The sequence below is a fragment of the Grammomys surdaster genome, unplaced genomic scaffold (assembly GCF_004785775.1).
Source record: "Grammomys surdaster isolate TR1022 unplaced genomic scaffold, NIH_TR_1.0 126298, whole genome shotgun sequence".
In the NCBI taxonomy this organism is placed as follows: Eukaryota; Metazoa; Chordata; class Mammalia; order Rodentia; family Muridae; genus Grammomys; species Grammomys surdaster.
The window spans coordinates 5433975-5456227 of NW_021621098.1; the positions used below are offsets into that span (position 1 = coordinate 5433975).

A 22253-nucleotide genomic window follows, 5' to 3' on the forward strand; every position below is an offset into this window, starting at 1 on the left:
CACTATTTGATGCTGAATTGATTCTGATTGTTGTTGAACCACTTGAAAGAAATTTGCATACCGAATGACATTATTGCCTCCAAACACTTCAATATGTCTCTTAAGAACAAGGTGTTTCCACAAGAACATGTCCCACAGAATCAACTAAGGAGGGCTGCTAGGGACTCACAGAGACTGAAGCGACAAACATGGACCCTGTATGGTTCTGAGCTAGGCCTTCTGTTATAGTACAACACTGGTAGTAGCTTGGTGTTCTTGTGGGACTCCCAACGGTGGAAGTAGGAGTATCTCTGACTCTTTTGCCTTTGCTTGGGACCCTTTTCATCATACTGGGTTGCTTTGTCCAGCCTTCATATGAGGGTTTGTGCATATAGTCTTATTGTAACTTGTTACACCATGGTGTTGTTTCTCATCCTTCACCTCTTTCTCCTCCTCCCCTTTCTTCAGTGGAGGAGAAGTGGATCTCAGGGAGAAGGAGGTGGGAGAGAGACCAGAAGGAAATTGGAGGGATGGGAAACTACATTCAGTAAATAATGTGTGAAATAATAACAATAATAATAACAAAAGAATGTGGGTCTTCTTATAATCACAATGAACCCCCCACACTATCTTTGGGTTTTGCTTGCAGGAAAAAAAATCCTAGAACTGTGAACTCTAAAATACATGGATACCCTAGTGCTTTTTATACAATGGCATCTTTTTTTTTTTTTTTTTGGTGGAACTTATAGGTTGCTTCCCATATGACTTTAAAGTGTACAGAAATTATTTTATTATGAGCTATTTATATAAGGCCATTTTCCGACATATGATTTTTTAAAAATTTCCTCCTGTTCTGGAGACTGCTCTTTAACTTTTTAAAAAGTTCAATTTGATATAGGTATGTTGATTGATTGATGAGGAATCATTGATCTGCTTCCTCCCTTTGTTCTTCTCTTTTGGTATTCCTAGTCTAATGTCACAAAGATGTTTATCTTAAGAGTTTTGGCTTTTATAAACCTGTGCTCCATTTTGAGTTTAAGTTACATATGCTATAAGGGAGCCCTTTCCTGTGTAAGTGTCAGTTGTCCCAGCACCTTTGTGCAGAAACTTCCTCTGTCCTCACTGGACAGTACAGGTGCCCCTGTGGAAAGTCAATCTGATAGTCTCTGGAGTGTGCATGGTACCCATACAGTGTGATTCTGTGTAAGCAGTTGTATCGTACTCTGGGAATATTGGCAAGGAATGGTGCTCAGGACAGACTCTTTGTATTGTATTTCATTTAAACCTGTGATTGGTTAAACCCGGAGATAGAACCCATGAGTGCCAAAGGCTGACTCTGTAATGATCAACATCAGAAAATACAGCACTAGTGGACAAACTGAGAGCTGCAGAGATGGTTCAGCAGCTAAGAGCACACGCTGTTCTTACAGAAGACCCAGCTTCATCCCAGCACCCACATAGTATATGCATATGCGGGATGGATATATATATATATGTATATATATGCAAAACACTCATACATATACAATAAAATAGATAAATCTAGTTCACACACTGAACATCCCCAACTGAAATTGGAATGGTTCCATATTCTAAAACTTTTGAATGTCATAATGCCTAAAAAGTTAAGGGCCTTTGATTATGTCTAATTTTGTATTAATAACACTTTACTAGTAAAGTTTGCAAATACTCCAAAATCTAGAAAACAAAACAAACAAGCAAAAATCTCTGAAACTTTGAACTCTGAAAGTTTACAAGTTTTTTGAACTCAAAACACTTTTTTTTTAACTCAAGATTTTTAGATAAGGAATGCTCAACCTTTGTAATATAATGCACATTTCATATACAGATTTTATCAGCTGTCTACATGACATCTCCCAATCTGGATCTAAGACATAATTTGACGTTGTACTTGTTGTATCTCCCGAGTCCCTGTTGTTTGTTTGAGACAGCATACCAGCTTCTGCTTTATGTAATATTGACTGTTGTGAAGAGGGGGCAGCTATGACTGAGGAAGGGAATGTGGCCTCAAGTTTGCAGCCTGCTTGGTCTTTATAGTGAGTTCCGGGCCCACAGAGCTCCACAGTGAGACTTGTATCTCAACAAGTGTGTGTGTGTGTGTGTGTGTGTGTGTGTGTGTACACTTGCGCATGTGCACGCATGTGTGAGGAGGGGGTGGTTGGAAAGACAGTTGTACATTTTGGTAGGACATCTGATGAGTCAGGCACACTAAGTAGGTGAGCTTGCCTGTTGTGTTACTGCATTGTATTAGAAAACACATGAGTGATTCGTGTTGCTATTGAGACAGTGAACACTGACTAACCCTGATCATCAAAAGCTCATAATTATTTATGCTAAGTCTTTTTTTAAAAGATTTATTTATTTTATGTATGTATGGATGCTGCCTCTGTCCTCACAACATCAGAAGAAGGTATCAGATCACATTACAGATGATCATGAGCCACCATGTGTTTGCTGGGAATTGAACTCAAGACCTCTGAAAGAACAGTCAGTGCTCTTAACCGCTGAGCCATCTCTCCAGACCCTATGCTAAGTCTTTTTTTTTTTTTTTTTTTTTTTTTCGAGACAGGGTTTCTCTGTGTAGTCCTGACTGTCCTGGAACTCCCTCTGTAGACCAGGCTGGCCTCGAACTCAGAAATCTGCCTGCCTCTGCCTCCCAAGTGCTGGGATTAAAGGCGTGCGCCACCACCGCCCGGCGCTAAGTCTTATAATGAGTAAATCCCTAGTGTCTTTGAATTGAACTCCAAAATCTAACAGTATTTGTGTTTCAGTTTAAATATTGTATTTTTCTATACTGTGATCAACTTATTCTTTGTTTTTTTTTAAAGTATTTGTTTTTATTTATGAGTTTGTGTGTGTATCTGCATAATATGTTTCATGTGTGTATGGTGGGTACCTATAGAAGTCAGAAGAGGGTGTCAGATCCCCTGGAGCTGGAGTTAATAGGCGGTTGTATGCTGTCCAGTATGAGTGCCGGGGACTCCTCAGGTAGGTCCTCTGATATCTTCATAATGAATTGCCAGTCAGATGACACCCAGCTGTTGAGCAGCAGTCTCAACCTGTGGGTCTCACCTCCCCACCCCACCCCAGTGGTCATGCCATATATCCTGCATATTGAATATTTACATTAAGATTAATAACAGTACCAAATTATAGCTATGAAATAGCAAAAATTTTATGGTTGAGGGGGGTCACACAACTATATTAAAGGGTCACAGCATTAGGAAGGTTGAGAACCACTGAGGTACATTAAGACATATGTTTTTTCTCTTGTAGCTGTGGAAAGAACTCAACAAAGAAAGCTTGAAGAATTGCTTTTAGGAGCAGCTAGAGAAGGAAGAACAGCTGAAGTATCAGCTCTGGTAACAAGAAGCATTATTTCTTACATGTTAGGAGGGTTTTTCCTTAAATGTTAACTTCCCAATTCAGTGTCTGTGGGAGAAAAGCTCTTATCATCTCCCTAGAGTAGGAGTGTGATTATACAGAGATACACAAGTGCCCAGCAACTCAGGATGGGAGGAGTTTAGGAGGCTCATATGCTAATAGATCTCTAGATTTCTGATTTATCTCCTCATCCCCAGTCAAAAACATGATGACTAAGGATTCAATTTTTCATAGTAAATAGTTAAGGTAAAAAGAATTAATTTTTTTTCAAATTAAGCCCATTTAAAATAAAAAAATTACAGACTCAAGTCAAAGAGGAAGTTTTCTTCATTTTGATGAACACTAAATTCTGAAAGAATATTGTCCTTCTAACATATCAAGAAGGGACAAGTTTGGATCAAGTGTGACTTAGATCAAGCTGAGCAAGCTGGTAGGCAGCTTTGCCTACTTTTCTTTTCTTCTTAGGAGACCTACTTTCTTGTTTCCATTTCCTGCATGGTCTCATTAAATATGAAACTCTAAATTTGTTCTGAATTCAAGACTGAAGCATTGCCATTTGCTTTAAAGTTATTTTAGCTCACTTGAAAGCATTTCTTTGGTTTCTAAGTATAGCACCTGCAACATTTTAAAAATTTTTTTGAGATAGAGACTCTATAGAGATTGCTAAAGCAGTAAGGTGGGAAGGACAAATTCAGCAGAGCCTTGACATTTATGCTTCTAGCATCTCGGGCTTAGCTCTTCTTAGGACTGTTGGTCGATGTTTGATTTATAGTTTTGCTGTCACGAGTATGAAATGCAAGACTGTTGGGAACGAGCAAGTTAGTGATATCTTAATGTGAGGTGGGGGGGCAGCACTGCTGCTGTGCTTGGTGCCAGAACATAGACCTCAGATCTTCTACCTGCTGAGGACAAGCATGGCTCAGCTGCAGACTGAGCCAAAGGTGCACAGTGTCCAAACCTGCCATCTCTGCTGTTTGCACGCTCTGCTTGCAGCCTTTCTGTGTTTTGTGAGGGAAGCCTGTCTTTGGTATGTAATCACATTGCCTTCCTGTGTTAGCTCAGCAGGCCCAATCCTCCTGATGTGAACTGCTCAGATCAGTTAGGAAATACTCCCTTGCACTGTGCAGCTTACCGGGCCCACAAGCAGTGTGTCCTAAAGCTTCTGAGAAGCGGAGCTGACCCCAGCCTGAAGAACAAGAACGGTGAGCATATCCGATGAGAGTCATCCTTGGTTGTTTGACTCCAAAAATGAAATCAGCAGTGTACAAATGAGTTTGTTTGGTGTCCAGCCTTTATTAAATTGATGGTGTCCTGTTTACATAAGGACGTTTGCAGAAATAGAAGAATGACATTTTCTTCTCCTATAAAACGTAACTAGTAATGCAGTCCATACTTCAAATGAGACCATTGTTGAGGAAGATATTCCTACCATCAAGGAAAGACAGCTGTGATTGATTATTGTTGTTTGTAGCAGTTATATACTATAAGGTTGCCACCAATACAGAATTAGAGAATGCTGGAGTGCTGTCATAGGAGAACCCAGGGTTAGATTATTAGGAGCCTCTTGTCATGGCCTTTTCATCCAGTGGTCAGTATACAGCCTTGCTTTATAAGTGCTATGGTTTAAGATCACCTTCTGTAATATGTAGTGCTGGTCTATTAATGTAGGTCATGGCCAGCAGTACCTTAGTCTGAGTGCAGCATCTCTAACTTAGGTACGTCATAGCTTGCACTTAGAAACACTGGCCAAGCCTTTCAGTGTGGTTCTTTGGGGCCATTTTATATGAGAAAGTCAAAGGCAAAACACATTGAGACATGACCCTAATACACTGAAATAGGGACACTTGATCATTGTCCAGATGGACAGGAAAAAGCCACCTTTTACCTTGTTCTACTTTAGCTTGTAGAGCAATCTAGGAAAGCCAGCATTAGGAAATCCAGAGTTTTGCTACTTTGGAAATATCTGTGAATGTCCGAAAAATTGCCTCAAATAATTGACTTTGAGGTTAGACCTCCTTTTTAGTAGTAGGCAGATTTGCTGTGTACTGAAGCATTCATAAAGATGATGTTAAAAAACTGCTAATCTTTGGAACGCTTTATATGCATTTGTGGTTTTCTTCTGGGCATCCAGTGGCTGATCTGGATGCTGTGGTACATGCACAGCTGCACGTGAAGATGTTAGGCTCCTGGTAAAAGTATGGATGGGATTAAACTGAGATCTCCTTCTGTGCAAATTAATTTGAAGTGGGGTGGTATTTTTTCAATTAACGGACAAAGATGTTTCATGCGTTTTCTAATATCCTATTATTCCACTCATTTTCTTTTGTTTTGATAACACACACACATTTTTCTTGTGAAATTGCTGGTTCATTTACTTCTGAGTGTGCTTTATTGAGTTCTTCCTGTATGCCTAGCCCTGCAGATATTGAGTCCAGAGATGAGGCTGAGGTTTCATCCAATTGGCAGCAGCTCAGAATTTATTTTTGGCATTAGGGCAGACTTTTATGAAAGAAATCATACTGTCATTTTCCCCTCTGCTGGAAGGATCATTTCTCAAAAGGGCCCTGCAGACACGGTGGGGATATCAGAATTGGCAGACCATTGTCTTTCTAGGTGCTGTGTAGAAAGACTGAACGGATGACAGTTCCTCAGTGAACATTTAAAAAAGAGTTTTTCTCCTCATTTCAGAAGCAGGTGTCAGCAGCCCCTGCTTCACACATCAGCAGTTCTGGCAATCTGCCTCAGAACAAAGTCAAGCTCCTTATCTTGTCTCTCGATTAAAAACAATGGCCTTTCTCCTTTCATCCCTCCCCACACCTGGATTATCTTGAAGCCATTCCAGAGAGCATACCATTCCTTGGATAAATATTTTATTATATTAATAGAAGATAAAGACTCCATGAACAACCGTGTCATAGGTGTACAAGTCTGAGTGTATTAAGGATGGCTTAATTATGCCCTTCAAATTATAATTGTGTGGTGTGTGGTTTAAGTTAGTTGTATGGCATATGAATTTCTATGTTGGTAGAGCTGATAACATGAAGCACTGTAATAGGATCAGTCAGTTATATTGTAATTTCTCAAAGTTTACATGTAAGCACTTTGACAGAATTTAAACATCAGTCAAATTATATTCCTTTTTGTCCTGAGACCTTCCAGAGGCTTCCCATCATGTCTAGAAAACACAGCTTACGTACGGTTGCTCACAGCCATCTGGCTCTGTGCGCACTGCCTCCTTTTTGGGGCCTTTGCATAAGCTGTTCCCCTGAGTCTTCACAAGATCCTTTCCAGTAACCATCCCTTCCTCAGCAAGGTCGTCTGGGACCAGTCTCTCACTTTCTACCTGAAGTGGTAGTATTGTCTATCGAATCTGTCACAATTATGTTAGCATACCATGGTTTATTACCTGTTATATCTCTTTTAGTATGAGTTTATTACTGTGTCCTGTGTTGTTCATTGTAAATCACTGGTACTTTATAATGGTGATTGGGGCACATAACAAATTTCATGAGAAGAAATAGAAACAAATGTGACTAATACATACGATATTTTTTGTTTGGTTGGGTTTTTTGTTTTTGTTTGTTTGTTTGTTTGTTTGTTTTTTAAGAATTGAGCAGCTGAGCTGGAGAGATGGCTCAGCAGTTAAGAGCACTGGCTGCGCTTTCAGAGGTCCTGAGTTCAATTCCCAGCAACTCACAACCTGTACTAGGGTCCAGTGCTCTTGCCTAGTATCTGATGACAGCTGCACTATATTCACATATATAGAATTAATAAATCCTAAAAAAATTGAATAGTAAACCATAAGTTAACAAGTTAATGTAAGGCTTAAACAAATTGACTATAAGAAGTCTGTATTGTTTTAAATTGGTGAACTTGTGGTAATTTGTTTCATCAATCATTTATGGACAAAACCCTGCCTGGTTATGTGACCTATACAGAGTGTTCTGAGGACAGTCAGATTTTCTGACTTAATAGCTCCCCTAGCAGGAGGCCTTCAAGAACTGAGAGGGCAGCTTCTGGCAGGTGATTTTGTATTTATGTTTAGCTTGTGGGGAGGAGTTTTTGAAAGCACAAAGGAGCATTATATGGTACAGTTGTAGTAAATTTTTTTGTGTAGTTGACATAGTGACATTTTTCCTTATATTGTACACAGATCAGAAACCTCTTGACCTTGCCCATGGTGCTGAAATGAAGCATATTCTTGTTGGTAATAAGGTATGTATTGGTGAACTAAATCTTAAATTTCTAAGTTTCTAAGGTGTGTGTTGATTGATTGAACTGCTAGATTTCTAATTCCTTAAATGTCTAAATTTCTAATTTCCTAAAGCAATTAAGTCTTTTGAAAAGAATTGAATGACTGTTTCAGCTCTGCAGATGCATCTTTAATGAAATGTGTTTCCAGCAGGTTGTCCACAAAGCACTGAGACGCTATGAAGGCCCTCTCTGGAAGGTAGGCGGGGCTTTAAGTAGGAGGCTAGAAGGGATTCTTTTTTTCAAGATTTATTTATTTATTTTATTTATGTGTGTATACTGTCGCTGTCTTCAGACACACCAGAAGAGGGCATCAGATCCCATTACAGATGGTTATGAGCCACCATATGGTTGCTGGGAATTGAACTCAGAACCTCTGGAAGAGCAGCCAGTTCTCTTAACCGCTCAGCCATCTCTCCAGCCCTGGAAGGGATTCTTAATGCTTTGTTTCTGGTCTTTTTTTTTTTTTTTCCAATTTTTTCAGACTTACCGTGTGTCCCTGACTGACCATGATTTATGAGGTTTTTACTCTTTAGTGCCATATAAAGATGTGAACTTGGTAGCACCTATACTCTGATTTGGAATTTTTATCTGTTCTTGCCTTGTGCTTGGGCAGTGCTGGTGGGCTGCAGTTCCTAGTCAGCCATGTGGCCATGAGGCCAGCTAAGACTGCATGGCGCTGCGTTGCCATCTTGCTTTCCATAACGGTTTGCATGTTTTAGCCGCCCCCTGCCCCCCACCCCAACATATACACACAGTGTACATCTCCAGGCAGGTGCAGGCTCAGAAAACTCTCTGCCCCGAGCTACACTGGAAGCTCAGCTTGTATTTGTGGATCTTAGTGTTGCTGTAAAAGCCTGTCCATGTATGTTCTTGGGACACTTTCCAGTTTATTATGGAATATGCTTCCTTGTGAGATGGTTTTGTTCAGTTGTAGCTAAGGTAAAAATGAGCGTTCTGAGCTAAGCTATAGTGCTGGATGGCTTAAGTACTAAATGCTTGTTTGACTCATGTTTTTTAGTGGTTCTGGGAATTGAATATAAGGCCTCTGTGTGCTAGGTAAGATGTCCACCGCACAGCTACATTCTCAGCCCTTAAATGAATATTTTTAGTTACAGTATTTTCAAGTCATGAAGGGTTTTTTGGGTTCTACCCCTCACAAGCTGACATCTCTATAGAAGATTGGTATCTTACTTGTGCGTTTCAAAGGCCTCTGTAGACTGTATCAATCACTTCATTTAGGGTGATTGTGCTTTAAAGTGATTAAGTTTAACAGAGAGGAGTAGAGGAAAGTATTTTTTCTCATTAAGTCATAATTGCAATATTGCTTTTGTTATAAACATCAAATTATGGAAGACTTCATGGAAAGTTAGTTCCTGAATTGTCCTAGGAAGGACATTTCCTGGTGTAAACATTTCTGTGTTTTAGAATTTAGTTATTTTCTAGAATAAATCATTGTGGTGCTTACTACAATTTGCATCCATAAGTAGTTCCTATATATGAATTTTTTTTGTATGTAAGTATATAAATGGATTTAGGTTAACTCTTTTTAGACATTCAGTCACAACTTTGAGGTAGTTGTGTTTAAGGCCAAGAATTGCTGTTTTCTGTAGATAATCCTGAACAGAACATTTAGAGCCACAAACTGTGACCTTCCTAGTGTGGCACTGTTTCTTGTGTTCTGACACCCTGTAGAAAGGGCTTTGTTCACATCATTGCATTTAATATCTGAGCTCAAATTTATTACAATTTATTGTTCAGTCCTCCTGTCTAGGAGGAAGTCTCAGATATGTCTATTTAAGCTTAATTAATTTTCCTTAGTTACATATTTGAATCCAGACACATCAGCATGGAAAATTTTTGTCATTTTCCTTTAGAGTTCAAGATTTTTTGGCTGGAAGTTATTCTGGGTAGTGTTAGAACACGGAGTTCTTTCCTGGTATAGGAAACAGTAAGTATTGTCTTTATACTTCTAAGTTTTAGAATATAGCATTTAAAATATTAGAAGTTTTCATTTAAGTTTTTCTCTTTGTCTTGATTTAATTTTTGTTTTCAAGGCCCGATGCAGTCCATAATTCTTACCGCCAAGGATGCAAACACCTGACTCAAGCGGTGTGCACGGTAAGATGAAACGTGTGTTTGTAAAGACTGACGTCAGTGCTGCAGTGGGTTGTCCAAACCATTGCAGACTCAGGAGACTCCATGGGGTACTGGGCTTTCACATTTGAGAGCAGTTGAAGTTAAAGATTCTGTTTGTGCATGTGCAGGCACACACGTGCGTACGTGCTCACACACACACACACATACACACACACACAGAGGCAACTTGTTTCTTTCCACTTGTGTTTGGAACAGGCGATCTAAAACAATCTAGACAGCTGACAACACTGGAAGTACATGCGTCTTTTCCATGGGTAAATCTGGATGATGGAAGGGTCTCTGGGATTACGATGAAACTTAAAGCCTGTGTCAGAATCAGTTCCTTGTTCTCACTCCCACCTGTTTTATTTAACTCTGTAGGAGACTGAGATGTCTCTGGGCTAATGAGGAGCCCAGATACACCTAGGTGCAGTAGGGTTGTCTGTGTAAGTGTACTATCATGTACCTTGGACTGTAGCGGCCTGCCTGCCCTCAGGTGCATGTATCTTGCTCTCCACCTCAGTGTGCTCTGCACTGCCGTACTCCCCTTTGAAAGGTTACAAATTGAGTGAACTGCCGCATTGATTCAGAACACACAGTGACCCACTTGGTCCATTCCCAGGCCCTTCCATCTTGTCTTCACTGGACATAGCAGACTGAGGCTCTGCCATGCTCACCCTGTCCTTCCTGTCCGCTGCCTTGCTGAGTGTTCACTCCCCGCCCTTGGCTCTGCTCTACGTTAAGGTTCTTACTCTGTTGCCATCATTTTATTAGTTTATTTTTTTATAAAGTAAACTTGTTAGTTTCTCTCATTTCTTTTTTAAAACTTTAGCTGCTGTGGAATTGATTCGGTCCTGTTGTGTTGTGCCTCTGCCTATTTTACAACTTCTAATTTCTTATGCAGTGGCCTGCTTACAGCTTTACCTGTGAATTGTGTCAGCACAAGATAAAGAGACTCATTAAATACTCACACGGATCAATCTGTGCTCAATTTCTTCCTTCATAGTGTACATACCTAGGTTGATTGAGATTTTTTATACAGCTATTCCTATCCTTAACTGACCTTTAAAAATTATAATAAAATATTTGTAATATATAGAACTTAACATTAATTATTTTATACTGTATGGTTCAGTGACATTAAGTACACTTAATTACTCTGCTAGTTTGAATAGCACGCAGTCCCAGAAGTCTTTTCGTCTCCCAATGGGCACTCTATTGGATTTGGAACTCTCACTCTCAGCCCCTGCTATCCAGCTACTCTCCATTTGATAAACTTGACCGTTCCAGGTCCCATACATAAGTAGAATCATGCTTGTCTTCTTGTGATAGCCTGTTTGACTTAGCATAATGTCCTCCAGATTCATCCATGTCCTAGTATGCCACCAAGCTTCCTTCTTACAGAGTTCTATGCCTTTGTATACATATGCCACATTTTCTTTATTCATTATTCAGCTGTCAGTGGACATTTAGTTCTTTAAATTTCTTGACTACTGCGGACTCTATCTACCCATGTAATGAGCATGGATAGAAATTATTTTGAGAATATATGCCTAAGAATAGACCTACTGGCTTATATTGTGGTTCCAACTTCTTCCTCCTCCTCCTCTTCCTCTTCTTCCTCCTCCTCTTCCTCCTCCTCCTCTTCCTCTTCCTCCTCTTCCTCCTCCTCTTCCTCCTCCTCCTCCTACTCCTCCTCCTTTTCCTCCTCCTCCTCCTCTTCCTCCTCTTCTTCTTCTTCTTTCTTCTCTTCCTTCTCCTCTTCCTCCTTCTCTTCCTCCTCCTCCTCTTTCTCCTCCTCTTCCTTTTTCTCCTCCTCTTCCTCTTTCTCCTCTTCCTTCTTCCTCTCCCCCCTTTCTTCCTCTCTTATATTCTATGCACCATTTGCCCTTCTTCTGGCTTTTACAGTCTTTTGTACTTTCTTCAAGGTTTCCTGAACCTTGATGGTGGTGGTTGGGGGTTGATGGTGGTGGTGACAACACATGTTCTCTTCATGGCTGAACTTTAGAGTATCACTTATTCTCATTACTTTGACCATTTATGAACCTCTGTAGTTACTTTTGCCCTCTGCAAAGAGGAAGCTTCTTTTCTTCCAGAGATGGTAGCAATAGTAATCTGTGAGAATAAATACAGTTGTTTAGGAAGTAATTTGATGGGCACATCATCTTCATTTAGCAAAATGACAGCAATGTCTTCCCTATGATGGCCTATGAAATCCCCAGACATTATTCTGGGGATTATGTTCTCACTGTGTTCACAGTGCCAGATGAGGATTTCCTCCTGTGGGTCAGGATTAAGATCTAGTCAGAGGGTAGTTGTTTTCCATGTAATAGGCCTTCTACTACTGTGCCTTTGGGAGCGTCTTGTCTGACCTGTCAGCAGTACTGCATTCAGGTCTAAAAGTGGGTAAGGATAGCTTGCTGACTACTCCCCAACAGCCTCATAGCACCTTTCAGCATAAGTACAACCCAACAGGGAGGATGCTTTATGTAGCTCAGGCTGGTCTTGAACTCACTGTGTAGGGGAGGAAAGGTGACCTTGAATTTCTGATCATCCAGTTTCTATGCTCCAAGTGCTAGGATTGCAAGCATGCGCCGTTATGCATGGCATTAAAAACAACAACAACAACAACAATAGCAACAAACAGAAACAACAACAAAAAACTTTAGTTGCTTGGATTTAGTTTGTTTTCTCATAGTTTGATGAGATTTTGTTTGGGAACTAGGATTGGACCCGGACCTTGTGCATACTGTCATAGTTTCTTATGGTTGAAACTTAAAATAGGGAGATCAGTCTTCTTTACTAACAGATCCTTCAAATCATATTTTACTATTGGTAGCTGGTTTTTGTTTTACCCCACTAGCTATGGTAGGTTTTAGTTCATTATCATTTAAACTATTTTCTAGTTTATGTTATGATTTCTGCTTAGAGCCAGTTTAATAATTCTAAAAATTAGAAGTGTGATGTTTAACCCCCAAATACTTGGGCTTTTTTGATTATCTTGCTCTGGATTAATAATTCCAATTGGTTTAGAACACACACTGTATGATTTCTATACTGTCAGACTTACTGAGGCTTGTTCAATAACTGTACTTATGTAATATAATAATAGTGCATTTGTACTTGATGCCGGGAAGATAGATGGCTTAGCAGCTAAGAGCGTTTGTTGCTTTTGCAGAGAATATTGGTTTATTTCCTAGCACCTATGTAAGTGGCACACAACTGTGTAACTTTATTACTAGGGGATCTGGCACCCTCTTCTGACCTCTGCAGACACCATACACAGATGTGGTGTGTATATATGCACACGTGCAAAAAATTCAAACACAATAAATAGATAAAATAAAGGGTATTTATATTGTTATTGTTAAGTAATATGTCTTATAAGTTGAGTCATGGTGGTATTCACATCATTTGTTTTCTCTAGTTTATTGTTAGTTATTATCAATTGATGAAGTATTGGGATGCATGAGTTCTACATCTGTGACTGTTACTGATTGCATACCTGTTGATGATGTTTTCCTAGTTGACATTTTGTTTTAAAATTGATTTTTGTCTGATGTTCTTATGATCAGCCTGAGCGTTTGACTACTTATCATTTACTTTGAACCTATCTGTATCTTTCTTCTGTATATATATATATAGTTTCTATTTCCATTCTGACAGTTTTTGACTTTTAATTAATCATATGTTTATTTAAAACATTAAATATGTTTTTGCTTACTTGCTTCCTCATGTTAGGTCACTTACAGTGATATCCTTAGCATAATGCATGGTATGTCCTGGAGAGTGGATTCTGTCACTTGTCTTGTTCTGAAGTATAATCTCCCATGTCTTGAGCAGCCTCTGGTCTCACTTGAGATTGGTTTTGTCTGGGTGAGTTGTTTTGAATCTGTGATGTGCAGTTCCCAGATCAGTTAGTGATATGATAGATGGAAATCTCCAGATTATTTCTCTGGGAGATTGTCATGCGCTCTTGAGTGTTTGTGGCTGTCTAGCTTTGCCTTATTAATTCTCAAAGATGGACAGACGGTTGTTTCACCTGTGCCCTTGAAATGCCTTGGGCCATGGGAATGACTTCTGTACCTTTTGACTGTGGCTCCTTTGAGAGCCCACACTCCTTGTCTGTGGATGATTGTTGCCATTCCAGTTCCTTCTGTGGCGGGTTTGGTTTTGAGTGGGGACAGTGGAGGGAGGGTTGACAAAGTTGTTTCACAGTTGTTTTCTACTGGCATTCCTGGAGTAGGGCCTTGGAACAGAAGTCCAACCTTTGCGCTTTTAAATCGCCTCCATTCCTCATTCTTTTTACCTCCTCTACACCTCATCTTCAACCTTACCTACCAATTATCCCTTTATACTCAGCTAAAACATTTTCCACATTTGGCACAGAGGAAACATTCAAGAGTGGTATGAAGAGATTGTAGCTTTGATATGTAGAGGATTTTATAGCCCAAGTACATACTAATTTACATTTAATTGATGGTAAACCTAAGGCCACAAACACAGTAAACCCTGAGTGTTTTCTGGAATGAGCACGCTGATGGCAGGATTGGTGTGGATAAGCTATTGCTATGCCTTGCATCTCCTGGGGATCCACTTCTGACATTTATCAGCCTTTCAGATTGCTCCACTAAGTGTTCTTACATCGTGCTAAAATGTTATATTTGTGAAGGATAATTTCAAGGACATTGTTTCCAGTGAGTAAACATTGTTTTCTGATTTCTTTATATGCAGGTAAAACCTACAGATAGCTGTCTCTTCTCTATTCGATGCTTTGATGACACTGTTCATGGCTTCAGGGTTCCTAAGAACAGCCTACAGCAATCAAGAGAGGTAACCTTATGCATTGACTCTTTTCCAGAACTTATGAATGAATACTCAGTATTAACATCTAAGATCATATCTTGTTGATAATACTGATTAAGACTGATTTATTTGTTGAGAATGTAAGTCAATAAGATGGCCCAGGGCATCAAGACACTGGACACCAAAAATGATTATATAAGATTCATATCTAGGACCCCTGTGCTGTGGCACACTTAGATGTAGATACATAAATAATAAATATAAAATGTATGTGTGTGTGTGTGTGTGTGTGTGTGTCTGTGTGTGTGTACAGCTCTCTCTGTGTGGAGGCCCCAGGTCTACTCTTGGGAGTCGGTTCTTATCTTCCATCTAGATGAAGCAGTGCTCTGTTTTCTGCCCTTTGTGTACTCCAGGCTAGCTGCTAAGTGATTGTCTTGTCTCTCTTCCCATCCCACTACAGGAGTGATGCAGTTACAGATGTGAGCTGCCACATCTGACTAGATTCCAGAGCTCATGTCCTGTAGCTTGTGTAGTGAGCACATCTACCCATGGATACATTTCAATTCCTTACTGTTTTAAAAATAGAGTTTTGGATTATTTATTTTTGTATGTTCTCACTTTGTGTGTATATACATAATCATATGTGTGCAAGTGCATGTGTGTGCATGTGGAGATCAGGGGACAACCTGGGGTTGTTGTTCAATACAGGGATACTCTGTATAGCCTTGGCTGTCCTAGATCTAGGTTTGTAGACCAGGCTGGTTTTGAACTCGGGGATCTACCTGCCTTTGCTTCCCAAGTACTGAGATCAAAGGTGTGCGCCCTCACATTTGTTTGTTTGTTATAACCAGGCTTTGACAAAGGTTTTGAACACTGGCTTCAGGTCCTTGTGCTGGTGCAATCTTGTGTCATCTTCCCAGCCTGCAGGATACTGTTTACTGGGAATGTCATATTTAAAGGTTGGCAGAGGAATTTTAGTTGTAGGTAGATATTTTCTGTTTATAAATTTTTATTTTAACTCATACCTACTTAGGGGAAAATAAGATTAAATGATTGTTTAGAAGCATCTCCCTTAATTTATAAGAAAATCACAGCACAGAAAAAAAAATTGCCCAAGAGTGTGTGGTTTGTATGTCAGAATATGTGTTCTGCGTGTAATTACAATATAGACTAAACCTGCTTTCTCTCTCCCTCCATTTCTCTGTCCTCTGCACCTTCTTACCCACCCACCATTATATTCTTTCACTTTTCCTAAAATCAAGGCTATTTCAAATTTCTGGCTAGTGTGAGTAGAACAGCAATGAATGTAGATTAACAAGTGTCTGAAGTGTGGTGTTGAGGCCTCTGGGTGTATGTCCAAGAGTGGGATAGCTGGATCTTGAGGAATATCTATGCCCAGTTTATATACCAGCAATGGATACCTGTCCCACTTTCCCCACACCTCACCAGCAGGAGGGGTCATTTGTTTTATTGATCTTAACCATTCTGACTAGTATAATCCGAAATCTCAAAGTAGTTTCCATTTTCATTTCTCTGCTGACTAAGGATGTTGAACATTATTTCTTTAAGTGTGTGTCTGCAATTTGTGCTCCATCCTTTGAGATCTCTGCTTAGTTCTGTACACAGGTTTATAAAGTGGGTTGTTTTCTTGATCTTAAGGGTTGATTTTTTCTTTTAGTTCTATGTATAATTTAGATACCAACCCTCTATCAGATGTATGATTGGTAAAAAAAAAATTTCCCCTATTTTGTAGGTTGTTGCTTTGCCTAAATGATGGGGTTCTTTGCCATTAAAAAGCTTTCAGTTTCATGAGATCCCATGTGTTGATTGCTGTTCTTAGTGCCTGTTCTGTTGTTGTCCTGTTCAGAAAGCCCCTTTCTTTCCAGTGACTTCAACGCTGTTCCTCACTTTCTATTCTGCCACATTCAGGATGTCTGTTTTTGTCTGATCCACTTGGACTTGAGTTACCAGGATGCTAAATTTGGGTCTATTTTCATGTAGCCATCCGGTTGAACAGCATCATTGTTGATATTGCTGTCTTATCTTCAGTGTGTATCTTTGATTTTGTGGAATTCAGGTTTACATAGGTATGTGAACTTATGTATGGGTCTTTGATTCAGTTCCATTGATCAGTGTGTCTGTTTTTTGCCAACATTATGCTGTTTGTTCTATAGTACAACCTGAAATCTGGGATAGTGATACTTCTAGCAGTTTTTAATTTATTCACTATTGTTTTAGCTATCCTGTTTCTTTTGTGTGTCTGTGTTTCCAGATGAAGTTGAAAAATATTTTCCAGTTTCCACAAAGTACTGTATTGGAATTCTGTTGAATCTGTAGATGTTTTTAATAGGATAGTCATTTTCATAACTTGAATCCTACTGTACCAAGAGCATGGGAGATCTTTCCATGTTTTGGCGTCTTTGATTTTTTTTCTTAAGTTTCTTCAGTTTCTTAAAGTTTTTATTACACAAGTCTTTCACTTGCTTGGTTAGTCTTATCAAGTCTTATCCAATTAAATTTTTTAAAATTTAATTTTTTAGGCTATTGAGAAAGGTACTATTTCCCTGATTTCTTTCTCAGTCTATATGTCATTTGTTTATAGGAAGGCTATTAATTTTTAATGTGCTAATTTTATATCCATATATTTTGCTGAAAGTGTTTACCAACTATAGAAGTTTCCTGATGGAGTTTTAGGGTCTTTTGTGTATAAAATTATATCATCTGGAGATAAAGATATGCTTTGACTTCTTCCTTTCCAACTTGTGTAGCCTGCAGACCTCCTTCAGGTGACTTACTACTCTAGCTAAGACTTCATGTCCTATATTGAATAGCCATGGAGAAAATGGAAACTCTTTCCTTGTTCTTGGTTTTAGTGGAACTGCTTTGAATTTCTCTTTGTTTAGGTTGATGTTGGCTGTAGGGTTGCGGTAAACCCCCTTTATTATGTTAATGTATATCTTATGAATTCTTTAGTCTCTCCAGGACTTTTATCATGAGAGAATGTTCGATTTTGTCAAAGGCAATCTCTGTATCTAGTGATACGGTCATGCCGTTTTGTCTTCAGTCTGTTTATGTGGTGGATCACATTTATTGATTTACCTGTGTTGAACCATCCCTGCATCTCTGGGATGACAACAACTTGATCATGGTGTATGATCTTTCTGATATGTTCTTCTATTCTGTTTGTAAGTATTTTGTTGAGTTGTTCTTTTTTGCTTGTGTATTCATAAAGAAAATTAGTCAGTAATTTTCAATCTTACTGGGTCTTTGTGTGGTTTTGATATCATGGTAATAGTGGCCTTGTAAAATGACCTTGGAAATGTTTCTTCAGTTTCTATTTTGTGAAATAGTTCAAGAATATTGACATTAATTCTTTAAAGCTGTGGTAGAATTCTTGTGCTGAATTCATCTTATCTTGCTCTGGACTTTTATTAAGATTGGGAGGCTTTTAATAACTTTTTTTTTGTTAGGGGTATTAGTCTGTTTAAATTGAATATTTCATCTTGTTTTAACTTTGGTAGGTTGTATATGTCAAGAAATATACATTTCTTTTAGATTTTCAGTTTGGTGGAGTACAGATTTTAATTTTAATTTAATTTATTTATTTATTGAAAATATTTTTTCATACAATATATTTTGATTTTACTTTCCTCTCCCCCAGTTTCTCCCTGATCCTTCTAAACTCCCCACAAACCCAAATCCATACCCTTTCTATTATTAGAGTTATTAGACTACAAATAACCATCTAAAATAATAATAAAATGAAACAAATAAACTGGAATAGGATGAAGTAAGTAAAATACCAGGAGAAAAAGCATGCAAAACACAGATGCAAAGAAAGAAACTCAGATCAGAGAAAGAAACTCAGATCAGAGAAGGAAACAGAGATGCACACAAATCCTGTAAAAGTGCAGCACTGGAAACTATAATATGTACTTAAAAGACTTAGGAAGGAAGGAAGGGAGGGAGGGCGGAAGGGAGGGAGTTTTGTGTGACGGGAGGGAGGGAGGGAGGGAGGGAGGGAGGGAAGGAGGGAGGAAGAAGGAAGTTAAAATAAAAATAGTGCTCAGACAAAGCATTATGAGACAAGGAACCTCCAAAGGTACCATTGAGTTCATTTTGTGTTGGCTGTCTACTGCTGGGTGTGGGGGTCTATCTTTAAAGATGGTTTGTATTCTCAGTGAGACTCCATTGGAGAGAACTAATGTTTCCTTAATGAACAGTTATCAATTAGAGATAGCTTCTGGGTTATGGATGGGGACTTGCGTCTACTTCCCCTCTCAGCTCAGGGGCCCCTTTTTGGTTTAGATTGTGCAAGGTCTATGCGTGCTGATACAGACTCTGAGTTCGTATGTGTGTTGGTTCTGCTGTATTTAGAGGGCCTTTTTCCTTGGTGTCCTCCATCCCCTCTGGCTCTCTCAATCTTTCTGCCTCCTCTTTCACAGGTTCCCTGAGCTCTGAGAGTAAAGTCTTGAAGGAAAGATCCCACTTAGGACTGGGTGTTCCAAACTCTCTCACTCTCTGCCCTTTGCTCTTTTGTGGGTCTGTTTTTCTTCCAATTTCCTGCAGGAGGAAGCTTCTGTGATGATGACTGAGCAAGGCACTGTTCTATGAGTATAGCAGGATGTTGTTAGGAGTCATTTTATTGCTATGTTCCTTTAGCAGAAAAGTAGTTTGCTAATCTCCTGCCTAATCTCAAGTTTTTGGCTTCACAAACAGTATGGGGTATGGGTTTCATCTCAGAGAGTGGGCCTTAAATCCAATCAGGTAATTGATTGGTTACATCAACAAATTTTATGCTACTATTGTACCTGCATATCCTCCAGGCAGGTCACCATTATTGACTGAAGGGTTTATAGCTGGGCTGGTGTTTGCCTTTCTCTTCTGCTACTGTGCAGACTTCCTCTTAGTACCATGAAGACTAAGTAGTAGGGGAAGGCGCTAGGTTGGCAGCAGCATGATTTCTCCATGTTCAGTGAGTTCTGTAGTTGCTGTCTTCAGTAATGGGGCCTTACCATCAGTTTATAGAGAGCATCCCATACCCTTGGCAGTAGCCTGGTTTGTTTGGGGGTATTCATGGGACCCTTTGGCCAGGAACTCTATTAGATGTAACCTATTCTCAGAACTGGAGGTTTCAGTGTTGATTCATTTGTTGGGGCTTTGTCTTCCCCCATTATTTGGTGACTACATTTAGTTTTTTTCATATATGTGTATACTTTGAGAAGTTTCTACTGCATTAGGTTTTCATACAACATGTCCAGTTGCCCTTAGTTCTAGCTATCCCTTCTTGTAGTCCCTCCCTGACCCTCCTCATTTGATCTCCTGTTCTACCCAGAGCACCATCCATTAGCTATCCTGTTTCTTAGTATTTCACAAGATTATAATAATTACCACATACAATTTTGTAAAGAAACAAGTATTTTTAGCTCTTTTTTTCAAACTGATTTTCTTTTTAAAACTTAACAAAGTGAAATCATCAAGCAGTTGGCTTTCTTAAGATTATTGTGTATATAATTTCTATTTTAAATTCATAATATTGTGTCCAAGCCCACTGCTGTGAATTAAATGATTCCACAATGTTGGAAATGAGTCATTTTTAGTGAAAAAAATTATTCATTGCTTAATTTCTATAATATATTTAAGCATTAATTAGTACATATATGTATAGATGATATTTTAAGAGCACCAGGAATAACTTTCTATGCAGACAGATCACAGGCAAGAAACACTCATTATGTCATGTGGGTACATTTTTGCCATAGTTATTCCTTCTATGTAACTTCTATGCTTCATAGATTATTACTATTTCGTTGGAGTAAAAATGTTATGTAATTCTTGGGTTGTTTCAGAAGTGGCTGGAAGCAATTGAAGAACACTCTGCATACAGCACTCACTACTGTTCCCAGGATCAGGTGACTGATGATGAAGAGGAAGATGTAGTTTCTACTGTGGACCTGAAGGAGTCATTAGCGGTGAGCAGACACCATCCAACTGCCATAACTAGCTTACTTGTGCTTTCTATTGGGGGCTAGGTTTTGAAATTATGACTTCTGACAGCAGAAGTAATAGTGGTCTTTGTCCAGTAGCATTCTGCTGACATACCTCTGCTATGATGGTACTATAAAATATCTTGGTGAGAATGCTATGATGTTCTTTGTCGTAGTTTGAATAAGCTTGGCCCAGGGAGTGACACTGTTAGGAGGTATGACTTTGTTGGAGGAAGTGTGTCACTGTGGTGGTGGGCTTGGAGACCCTCCTCCTAGGTGTCTGGAGATAGTCTGCTTTTGGCTTCCTCTGGATGAAGATGTAGAACTCTCAGCTCTTCCTGCACCATGCCTGTCTGGAAGCTGTTGTGCTCCCACCTTGATGATAATGGGCTGAACCTCTAAACTTGTAAGCCTGCCCCAATTAAATGTCCTTATAAGAGTTGCCTTGGTCACGGTGTCTATTCACAGCAGTAAAACCCTAAGACAGAAGTTGGTACCAGGGACTGTGGTATTGCTGTGATAGGCCTGATCATGCTTTGGTTTGGAAGAATGTGGGTTTTGGGACTTTGGAAAGTGGTGGAATGCTTTATGTGGGGCTCAATAGGACAGCCTAGTAGGAATATGGAAGACAGTGGTGCTCAGGGTGATTTGAACTGTGCAGACCTGGCCCAAGAGGTTTCAGTAAAGAAGAATTTCAGTATGTAGTGTACAGACTGTTTTTGTGGTATTTTGGTGAAGAATGTGGCTGCTTTTTGCCTTTGTCTGAAGAGTCTGCCTTAGCTAAGGTAAAGAGATTTATATTAATTGAAGTGACAAAGAAACTCTCAAAAAAGCTCAGCAGAGACTTTGTTCTCTGGTTTAGTCTCATGAAGAGGGTTTTGATCACGCGTAGCAAGCTCTGAAAGGAAAGTACAAAATGTATGGTTCAAAGAATAAAGGGGCACCAAGAAGTAGAATGGAGCTGAACCCTATGTTCAAGGAGATAAGCAGATTAAGGGACTGGTGACCTCAAAGCAAGATCCCACTCAACTAAGCTTATTGTTTATGCTTTTGCTGTTAAACAAGGGACATGGTTATTGTTTTCATTTGGAATTTTAGTTAAGAATGAACTACAATCCAGAGATGGAAGACAGGCTTTTGATCCAGATCTTAAGGAACAGTGGCTGTGAAAAGCTTAGTTCCAGGCATGGTGGTACATGCTTTTAATCCTGAGAGACAGAGGCAAGTGGATCTTTGAATTAAAGGCAACTTCCAAATAGTGAAAAGCTTAGGTCTAGGCATAGTGGTAAATGCCTTTAATCCTATAATTTAGGAGACAGAGGCATGCAGATCCCTGAGTTCAAGGTCAAGAGCAAATTTCAGGACAGCCAAGTTTAGACAGTGAAGGAGTTGGAAAACAGAAAGCTGGTGACAATTTAATAGAACATGGAGGCCATGTTCCAGTCGTGGCAAGGAGCAGAACTCGGCAGCTTCAGCCATGTGACCCTGGCTTTAGGATCAAGGATAGAAGAAACTACTGGGACAATTAGTGCTGGTTAGCTGGAGCTAAGACATTAGTGGTGATTAAGAAGAGACCAGCATCACTGAAGTGAAATCTTCTGGAATGTGTTTTTGAGAGCACAAAGAAGCTGTGTTCCAGAGATAGCCAAGGTTGTACCTCATACTGCAGCTGAATGTGTAAGAATC

The 22253-nt window shown here is 39.4% G+C and overlaps 1 protein-coding gene across 3 annotated transcripts in view; it reads left to right on the top strand.

Annotated features, from left to right (window-relative positions):
• Positions 1-22253, top strand: part of Osbpl1a (oxysterol binding protein like 1A) — a 173134-nt gene that overhangs the window by 32663 nt on the left and 118218 nt on the right. For 2 of the 3 annotated variants that reach the window (XM_028759474.1, XM_028759475.1), the window contains exons 6-13: positions 3277-3362; positions 4442-4586; positions 7538-7599; positions 7790-7834; positions 9513-9586; positions 9693-9756; positions 14509-14607; positions 20430-20552. In XM_028759474.1, coding sequence (XP_028615307.1) covers positions 3277-3362; positions 4442-4586; positions 7538-7599; positions 7790-7834; positions 9513-9586; positions 9693-9756; positions 14509-14607; positions 20430-20552 — 698 coding nt within the window. Of the gene's footprint in view, positions 1-3276; positions 3363-4441; positions 4587-7537; positions 7600-7786; positions 7835-9512; positions 9587-9692; positions 9757-14508; positions 14608-20429; positions 20553-22253 lie in introns of all 3 variants that reach the window. The other variant, XM_028759476.1, reaches the window with a different exon arrangement.